The sequence below is a fragment of the Anopheles cruzii genome, chromosome 3 (assembly GCF_943734635.1).
Source record: "Anopheles cruzii chromosome 3, idAnoCruzAS_RS32_06, whole genome shotgun sequence".
NCBI lineage: Eukaryota > Metazoa > Arthropoda > Insecta > Diptera > Culicidae > Anopheles > Anopheles cruzii.
This window is the reverse complement of record NC_069145.1, coordinates 73,144,592-73,154,953: the sequence shown is the minus strand read 5'-3', so window position 1 is coordinate 73,154,953 and position 10,362 is coordinate 73,144,592. Positions and strand designations below refer to the sequence as shown.

General features: G+C 52.6%; 1 protein-coding gene across 1 annotated transcript; it reads left to right on the top strand.

Annotated features, from left to right (window-relative positions):
* The first annotated feature begins 1,179 nt into the window (after positions 1-1,179).
* LOC128271388 (P protein-like) lies at positions 1,180-5,712 on the top strand. The gene is made up of 8 exons (XM_053008883.1): positions 1,180-1,513; positions 2,955-3,153; positions 3,222-3,645; positions 3,710-4,192; positions 4,257-4,372; positions 4,433-4,571; positions 4,640-5,559; positions 5,628-5,712. Exons 1-8 carry the CDS (start codon positions 1,180-1,182, stop codon positions 5,710-5,712), a joined length of 2,700 nt encoding a protein of 899 aa, XP_052864843.1.
* Positions 5,713-10,362: the final 4,650 nt, after the last annotated feature.

The window sequence follows — 10,362 nt, the reverse complement described above, 5'->3', positions numbered from 1 at the left end:
GCCCGAAAGCGGTACTATCCAGTTGGAACCGAAAAGAAAAACGAGCGAGCTCCGAAGCGGAACGGCACGGACGCCATCAGTCACCGCCGCGATCGATTTCCTTTGGAAACTCTAATTTGCTGTGAATAATCAAACCCGAGGGGCCCCCAACGACGTGTCAGTAAAGACATTAAAAACCGTTGGCCATCGGGTCGCAATTAAAAACGAGCCTCACGTATTTTTTCGCGACTGGAGAATTGCAGAAAACTTAATAAATAAAACAGCGAACACGGGGGCACTCGCATCTTTTGCATGTGGTCCATAAAAAGCAGACACATTACAGGCATCCGGAGCGCCCTTCCCGCGTGCTTGCAAATGTCAAGTGTGTCCTCACCCCAAGCGCAAGAGGACTTTCGTGACGAAGGTTCAATTGCTGCTGCCCGAGGAGCGCATCCTCGAGGCAACGAAATTGAATCACGCTTTTTAAAGAGGCTGCTCGGCGTAAGAAGGTAGATTGAAAAGATGTACCCGTGAAGCGAAGGACACCATTCGCTTTTCCCATCCATTTTCACCCGCGGCTTGGCAGTGGAAATATGGCATCCTCTGTCCCGTCCCGTCCTGTTTACTGTTTGTTTATCAAATCGATGGTGGACCAACGCGAAATGCTTAAGAAGCTTGTTGTTGTTGGCGGGACCCATCCGAATGTCCTTCGCTTGCTTGGCGAATTCCGAGGCTCGTAAACTGTGGTATCGTAGCGATGAATCGCGTCGCGAATTATGGCCACCTTTACGTCCTTATTTTCGCAGGGCCCCCTTTCTGGTGGTTCTGTCTGCTATTTCTGTCCGGATTTTGTTTAACTTCGTTACGGGCGGCGTCGTCAACGAGTTCCGTCAACGTCCGGGATTGGTTGTTTGTTTTTCCTGGCTGACTCCCTGGGTCTATTGACCTGTTTAATGCGAACCGAACCTTGATGGATCCTGGACTCCTGATTGCGTCCTTGAAACGTTTCCATTTCGATTATCAGTGAGTCGTAGGCCGTACTTCCTTCGCTTCCGAAGGAAGGCTCTTTGGTTTGGTGCCCCTTATGATTCATCTCGGTGACGTTATGCTGCGTATCGAGCGCGTATCGGCCCCTTCTTCGGGTCGGGAATGTGTTCTACAGTTTTCTCCCTTTTCCGTTCCGGTTTCCGCCCAGTGACGATGGACTTTCTAAGCAATCTGAACGTTTTCAAACGGCGCCGCAATACGTCGTCGACCGACTCGTCGTCGGCCGTGTCGTCGCCGGCGTCACCACCCACCGCTACCCAGTCGTCGTCGAGTTCGAATGTCGTCACAGGACCCCAGGACGCATCCACGCCCCGGCAGCGCCCGAAGCGCAAGAGTAGTAAACGCAAACGCATGATTTCCGTTGTCCCCATCAGCGAGGTGACGGAGGCATCGCTGGAACTATGGCGCACCCTGCCGTCCAAGATTCGCCACGACCCGAGCATGGTGTCCTTCCAGCAGGTTGAACTGGAGCACGCCCGGCTACACGGTAAGTACGAGCGAGGTTCTCGCGTCCTCACGCTCCACGGCTTCCACTAATCCTGGTGACCCGTTGGTTCAGGGAGAAAATACTAGTGCATCTAGTGATTAGGTTGCATAATGCGAACGATGCAATAAAGTGGGTCGGCCAAGTGTCACTTGCAGCCCACGCGGCAGGTCGTTAGTTAACGATGCAACCGATGGCCGATGGCTTCGGACTGATGTTGTGGGTCCATTCTTATCGCGCCCTCAGCGTAAAGGAGGTTCGTTCGAAGAACTTGTGCCAGTTATTCTTAACTTTTTCCATCCATCGCCACCGGAGCAACCTGCCATGACAAAGAAGTCCTTCTCACATCGGAACGGTAATAGACTGCGCACTAATGGGTATCAGATGGCAGTAATGATGGCCACCGAGTCGCGCTGGTAGAGTGTGTTCGCCGCGGACAAATAGACCGGATGTGGTCTCGGCAACTCAGTTCATCTTTCGGACGGAGCCGTCGGTTCGGGGGCCGGGCCGAAGCGGAAGCGCAAATTGTGGCAGCTGATGAATGTGGAGCAAATGGCATTTGTCGGCGGCTCGAGTTACTCTCGAGGCACTACGCTGCTTCGATGGTAGCGGCGGTAGTGGGAAATTGCATTTTCTTGCAGGGCCCGGGGCCCGGATAAACCCAAGGCGTGTCCCATTAGGAGAAATTTTTAGAACCTTACCCAGTTTCAATTATTCTTGTTTAAAGTTGATTTAAAAAACCGGAGCCAGGCCCCCGTTCTTCGTGTTCTATTTAAAGCCCTCTTCGCCATCGCCATTGCCTCACTTGATCGTCCGTAACTAATCGGATCTATTAATTTGCACCACAACACGAACGCAAATTGAGGCACAAAGCGGCGGTTGGAATTTTTAACTTGGACCTGGCCCACTGACGGGCCTAACCTATGCCATTTCGTCGCGCGGCGTAATGCCGGGCATCTAAATCGGACCACAACGAAAAAAGACACACCGTTTCTTAATCGACCCCAATTGTCCGGCCATCCATCTCCGGTCCGGCCGCCGGCCATCATCAGCCAGGGGCCAATTGTAGTGTCCGGGCGCTTGAAGAAAGCGAAAGTTATCCGGTTCGTGTGGCCGTCCGCGAGTTCCGCGAATCTTTCGGCGGCCACGATGACATTTGGCCGACGTGATCTTTGGAGCAGCAGCGCACTCGCCTTTTGATTGATCGCTTTCTTGCCGGAGACCTCATAGAGATCGCCGATTAGCTTAGGGTGATATTTGAGCCGCGGATCGTGCGATTTGATTACTGCGTGCGGTGCACCCGTGGTTGGTGGTTGAACTTTTCAAACAGATTTGCGGTCGACAGGGAATGGCCAGTATTAGGGTGTGATATTTCCTTGCTAGATTATACGTTACAGTGATTGTGTCGTGATTGTGATTTGCCTCCTTTCTTCTCCGTGCTCAGGTGGCAGTAATGAAGACTCGTTCCCGGAAATGCAGGGAACGGAAGATGGTGCGGGCGGCGACAACGACGACGGTGACGAAGACGACGACGAGGAGGGGGACGAAGAGGGCGACGAAGAGTACGAGAATGAGTTCATCACGATCAACGTCACGAACGAGGAGGGCCAAAACAAGGAAATTGGGCACGTGAAGGAAAAGAAGTGCGTAATGCCTTGGGTTGGGCTGTAATTTTCGAGAGTGACACCTAACGAATTCCTAACCCCGACAGAGAAATTCCGAAACCCCACGTGCACCATCTGGCCGGTCATTACATCGGCAACATTACGCCCCCGAAGCACGACGACATCAACGACACCGGACAGAACGGGCATCTGGACGAGGATCACCCGTTTCGGAAGTACTCGAAAATTATCTGCCTCTTCATCACGTGGCTGCTGATTATGGCGTTCCTGGTGGTGAAGGACGAGAAGTTGATCGAACAGAAGCATCTGTCGGTTTCGCCGGGCAAAACGAGGGCCTACATCCTGCCGCATCTGCCGCAAAGTTCGCGCGTCAAGGTGACGCTCGAGGGCACGTTCCTGAACGAACCGTATAGCAACATCACAGAGTACTACTTGACGGCCTACCTGCAGATGTTGACGTCGACACTCGAGGCGAATCTGAGTGAACCGTACGCATCGAGTTCGGCAAAGGTATAGTTATCGGTTGTGGGCCGTCCGCGGGTTTGAAAGCTAAGATCTGTGTTCCCTTTCCCAGAACATCAGTGAACCGTGGAACATCCCGATCGTGCATCCGTATCTGTTCGACAGTGCCCCGATAGTGAAGGAGCAACGACTGCTGGATATCGCCGACAGTAACTACGACGCGCTGCACCAGGCCCACGGTGGTGGGCTGGTGAGGTTGATGATCCGAAGCAACATCCAGGCCAGTATGCCGGTGGCGGTCAACTACGACCAGTCGCCGGTCAATCGGGACGTGGGCGTAATCTACGCCGCGTTCGTGCTGATCTTTCTGTACGTGCTCATCATCTGGGAGATCGTGCACCGCACGTTTGCGGCCGTGATTGCGTCGACCCTAGCCATCTCCATTCTGGCAGCGCTCAACGATCGGCCCACGATGGAAGACATTGTCGGGTGGATTGACGTCGAGACGATCTTGCTGCTGTTCTCGATGATGATACTGGTGGCGATCCTGGCCGAGACCGGAATCTTCGACTACATTTCGGTGTACATCTACAAGGTGCGAAGAGTGACCCCGACTTGACAAAGATGCATTTAATCGTGTTTTATCGCGATTGTTACAGATTACCAACGGCAAGATCTGGAGCCTGATACACTGTTTGTGTCTGTGTACGGTTTTGATATCTTCGTTTCTGGACAACGTGACCACCGTGCTGCTGATGGCACCCATCACCATACGGTAATGTTATGCTGCGATTCCGCTGCGAGCCCACTTGAACTAACCCCCGTTGTTTTGCAGGCTGTGTGAAGTGATGGACATGAATCCGGTGCCGATCCTGATGGCGATCACCGTGCACGCCAACATCGGCGGAACGACCACCCCGGTCGGGGATCCCCCCAACATAATCATCACCTCGAACCAGTACATTTTGAAACACGTAAGGACCTGGCCTGGATGTTGTCTTCCGTAGTTTTCTCACCTCGGTCTCCACCTGATGTTTTGCAGGGAGTAACCTTTCTCAACTTCACCGCGCACATGCTGGTCGGTGTGATCATCGTGGTCATCACCACCAACATCCACCTGCGGATCATCTACAAGAACATCAATCACCTGCGCATGCACGAGCCAAAGGAGTTGAAGGAGTTGCGGCGCAACATCAAGGTCTGGGAGCGGGCGGCGGGCAAGATACCACCGTACTCGAAGGATGCCAACCTGGTGCGGGAAACGCTCATGAAGAAGGTGAAGCTGCTGCGTCACCAGTACAAGAAGAAGATGACGAAGGGTACGGTCCCGGAGGACATTTACCGGTCGACGCTAGAGGAGCTGCAGCGGGAGCACCCGATCAAGAATCGGCCGCTGCTGATCAAGTCCGGTGTGGTGTGCGTCTTCATCGTGTCCCTGTTTTTCCTCGAGTCCATCCCGGAACTGCGGCGCCTCTCGTCCGGCTGGGCGGCCCTACTCGGTGTCGTGCTGCTGTTGATCATTTCCGACAAGAACGACATGGACGCGATCCTGTCACGGGTCGAGTGGCCAACGCTGCTGTTCTTCGCAGCCATGTTCACGCTGATGGAAGCGGTCGAGCGGATGGGACTGATCGATTGGATTGGCCACGCGACGGAAACGATCATTCTGTCCGTGTCGGAGGATCTGCGGTTGGCGGTGGCGATCATCATCATTCTGTGGATTTCGGCGCTCACTTCGGCGTTCGTCGACTCGATCCCGGTGACGGCAATGATGGTGAAGATTGTGGTGGCGTTGTCGGAGAAGGCGTACCTTGGACTGCCCTTGCAACCGATGGTCTGGGCACTGGCCTTCGGTCCGTGTCTCGGTGGCAACGGAACACTGGTCGGTGCGTCGGCCAACGTCATCTGTGCCGGTATTGCCGAACAGCACGGTTATCGCTATAGTTTCATGGACTACTTCAAGTGAGTAGTAGCTCGGAGAGGCTTGTGGTGCCATTTTATCCACTGAATTTTCGTTCTTCTCCCCTTAGACTCGGTTTCCCGATCATGCTGGTCAGCGTAATGGTCACCACGGGCTACCTGATTACGGCGCACGTCGTTTTCGCTTGGCACTAGGGCCGGTCAACCCCAAACAAGCCCCTGTGAAAGGTGTCGCATCCCTGCCGACGAGCCGATCGTCAAATTAATGTTGTTCTATGCTGTGTATGATTGTCATAAGAAAAAATTCTTCCAATTAACGGCGGAGGACACCATCTCCCTAGACGCCACCGCCAAGGCGCGCTGGCTTTAAGCACACTCTCGCTAAAGTACACGTTTTAGGGACCTGTTACCGACTTAACATGATTCAAAATCAAAACGAGATTGGCCAACAATATTTTCCATCAAAAGAGAAAAGGAAAAATTTAGCAGACTAAGGGATTGTTCGTGTTTTCGATAGACTTTAGTTTTGTTTTTTGTGAGAGAGAAAGAAAAGGAAATGTGTTCGCATTTTACGCTGGGAATAAACGACGGCCAAGATGTAGCGATGTAGCGGTTGCGTACAGGGGTTTATTTAAGTAAGGTGCCACGTCTTCAAAAAGGTGTGAAAATAGTGGCTGATGGAGCATAATGGGGCGCAATTTCTTGGTGCCCTTTCGCAAACGATGTGACGTCAAACCAAGTAAGCCGGCGAGTAAGTGCAATGGTTCGTTGAAGGATTGACCCTCTACCCGGACGGCTGTTTACGTTGGCCAGAAGATCTGAAAGGAATTATGTTTAGTTAGGGAGGGGGCCAGTTTCAATAGACAGCGTGTGCGCCAAATGGGTTTACAGGTGGTGAGTGAATTATTGGCATCCTGAGCCATCCCGAGAGCAAACAAATATTGACCCCGGTTCTCGTTGCTTCGCACATCGATGTTGATTTGTTTTTCGCGCGGAAAACGGTGCCAATCACCGTCCTTTTCTCGCCGCACGCAATTGACCAGAACCAGGCGGCAGCGCCATCTGCTGGAATTAATCCACGGTCGGGGCTATAATTAGGTTTTCTTTTTTCGTGATCGGAAAAACGTGTCTACGGCACTGGAAAGTGGAAGCGAAAGGAAGCGGAAAGTGCCGTTTTCCAGTCACTCACCAATACCGCGGCGTGTCTGGCTTCGTGCCAGGCCAGTGCTCGCGAGAGAGCGAAGCGGATCGGCTTTTGGTTTTCCCGGCAACCGAGAAGTGTTTGCATTTTCGTGGTCAACGCTCCTCGTACAGGTTTTCCACCACAGCATGCTCTCTCGCTCTCCCTCTTCAGTAACAGCACTTTCTCTTTTTAGCGATTTTCCTCCGTCTCTGTCACACACACTGTCTGTCGCTCGACGCACCGGGATTTGGGGCCGAGCGTGCGCGTTTGTGTGAGTTACCCACCTTCGGCCCCGGCCAGTGTGTGTGTGCGCTACCGTTTTTGGACAGGATGATATCCTAGGGCCACCGCGGACGGGCGCTTAGTTTGGTTAGTTCTCCAGATTGGACGGGCCGCCGCGTGTGCTGTGCTGTGTACCTCGGTGTTCCTCGGTGGGTGGTGTCCTACCACCGTCATCATCCTGGGCGGCTACTGAGCGTTGGCCAGCCAGCGCAATCAGTCCGAGGGCCTCGCTGACCGTCTTGGAAGCTTCTGCCAATCTCCATGGGATCGGCGCGAAAATTTGCTTGCGAAGTCAACGTGAAAAGTGTCAATTTTCGTCCGGCAGCTGCATCCAAGCAATCAGTGCGGCGCCGTCTGTCGGAAGGACGTCGAGTGATTTGTGATCAGTGCGCGTACCCGTCAATCACATCCGGTTCACAAGTGACCGTTAAATTTTGGGTTTGAGCCACGCAAGACGCAAACAATTCGGACCGTGACCGTTCACGGGTTCATCAGCGGGTTGCGCTAACGAGAGACAAATTTGTGTAATTTAACTCTGGTCCCGGATTCGGGGCGGATGTTGGTGCGTGATTGATAGTGCCTCCGGCCAACGCGTTTCCGGCCACGAAAAAGAAACCCAACCGGAAAAGGGAAGAAAACCTAAGCATGAGCAACCTAACGATGGGCAGCCGGGACTTTTGTCCGCAGCAAAGTGCGACCGGCGCCGTCGGTAGCCCCACGTCGGGCGAGGACGACGAAGCGGAAGACTGTTGGATGTGAGGACGAACCCAGGACGTTGAACCGCCGTCGATGAGGGCACATTAACTGGGCGCAGGCTGACTGAACATCCCCGGGAGTCTGTGTGCGTGTGCCTGTCTCTCGCTCTCTCTCTCTATCTCTGTTTCTCTTACCGATCGGTGACGGGTCCTAGAATTCCCCGCCCGATTTCGAAACTGTGTTCGTGTCCGGTCGCCATCTACCACGCTGTCGGAACGTGTTTGCGCGACTTTCGACTGCACCGGGAATGCAGATTGACATCCGCTAAAAGCTTCAGTAAGTACAGTGGCCACCGACCGCCCGGCGTCTATTGCTGGGGCCTGATAAATAATGCCCTGAAATGCAAAGTGGGATACTATTTTTAGCTCCGACCCGCCCGTTATCGATGGGACAACGCGCCTTTGGCCGATGTTGATTAATTGTGCGCAGAGCGGATAAGGGCTCCGCTACGCGTTGAAGGTACTTCTGGTGGTGCTAGAGTAAAAGTATGTAAATGATGTCATCGCTACAGTTACCCGTAATGGAATATAATTATGTTCGGTCCAGGGAACAGCAGGCACCCAGCCAACCACCAGTTGTACCTTCCTACGCCGCCACTCCACAGGTTTTCCTCCTATTTAAGGGTTTATCTTTCTCGTGTGCTGAGAATATCGATTGGGAAACGGTGCGCTTCCAGTCCGGTTGGTCCCGGAGTGATTGAAGGCTGATGTAAGGCTTCTAGGCCTTTGTGGTGAACTTCGGTCGACATTCTTGTCCATGTTCCCCTGGACGAAGGTCCTTGACGGGCACGCTGTGCGCATTGCAGGCCTACATTGAAGCATAAGCAGAACCTCAAGGTGGAAGCCCCTGCCCTGACTTCGAAACATGGCGTAAAAAGTTGACATTCGACATGCTGACATATCGGCCCGACGGCGCCCGTTATCGAACGATCTCCGCCCAGTTGTGGCCGTTGCTGTTTCCCACTTGGGTCCGTGCCTAACTCACTAATGAACCCCGTTTTCAGGCGCCAACCAAGAATCCGGATTGTTGGAAGTGCAAAATGTTCTAAAAATACGCGTTCGAATAAACATCGAACCGACCGTACGTCCAAAGCGCGGTGCGGTACTAATTTTGGAGCAGCCGGGTGGGTAATGATGGCGAGAGGGGCAGAAAACCACGGCGAAAACTTCGACATTTTGACGTAATTCCGACGCGTAGGATCAATAACTCGTTCCGGCATACCCGCTTCGAGGTTGGCATGATTTTCTGCCTCAACGACGTCAGTATTGATCCAATTGAGCTGATCACGGTGCGAATCGGAGTTGGCTACTGATTTAATACCACCCTCGCGATCACGCACGACCGCTATCGTTTAAAAGTCCGCAACCCGTTCGGTTCGCGGGTGTGTTAATGGTGTAATGATGGGCCCCTTGACAAGGAACGTTCGGTAGCTCGTGTAAATTTTACATTCGCCCGGAGCAGGACCGACCACAAATATTATTCTAACCTCGTTTTCGCTTTTGGGGCGCCTCCATAATTTTCCCATTTTTCACCGACCTGTGGTCGAAAGCATTGTGTTGGAACACACCAAAGGAACAGAAAGCACATCAAAAACAAACCGAACCTGTTCCGAAGTCACCCCCCGGACCGGAAGCGCCGGTGGAAGAATTTTGAAAACCGACACCATTATCAATTATGCATGGTTCCCTGTTTAGTCTGTGGAGAGTTTGTGCACCATGTTTTTGGTGGGAAATGTGAAACGGTCGTGTAAAGTGTATTGATCTGTTGCTAGAGGAGTAGAACCAGACGTTCCGAGACATTTGATACTCTTTCCGGTTCGTTTGAACATTATTTCCCATTTATTGATCCATTCTTTGTTCCTGCCAAGTGGATGATCTAAACTTTCAGTCCAGTCTAATACTGTATTGAAACAATGATCCACGGTGAAAAACGCAGAAGTGAAGTTGAATGAATGAAATAAACACCGGCAGAAGAAGTACTACCCTACCTGTCGACCGATGGCGCGAAGGTCCTCGCGGTCCTCGAGAGTCATCTTCTTTCAACGTCGAGCGGCACTTCAAACGGGCAAACAGTAGAGTCGCGGAGCGGAATTCCAAATCGAGAAACCATTTGTAAGATGAACCCGACATGACGGTGTCGTATCCAGAGATAAACGCCACCACCGGAGCGACGGACCGAAGGTTCGGAGAATTCGAATCCGTACAGTGCGACTCGCAAATGAGTCAGCAAGGTAGAAAGTTTGCGGCCGAAATGTGTCTGAGGTTAAAATAATTACGCCCCATAACTGTCTCAATATTGACACGAGCCGACCGCCGACGTACCGAGTGACAGCGCCCGTGGCACTGATCCGGACGTTACACGTGTGACGCACGTCCCTTCCGGTCGTCGTTCAAGAAACCACCTGGGTTATTCCACGTGAAAGTAATTCTAGCTTTTCCGACACTGTAGACTTGTCGTTCAAGGTGTGGGTCATAAATAAAACATCGTCCATCTTCTGCGGCCCGTCAGACGACGCCATTCGCGCCATGTCCCGTCTATGCTCGATTGTTGGTGGGGCCTTCAATAGAAGGTGGATTCCAAAGGATACACCGACAGATGCACAGAATGAATCCCCTTTCAGGCAT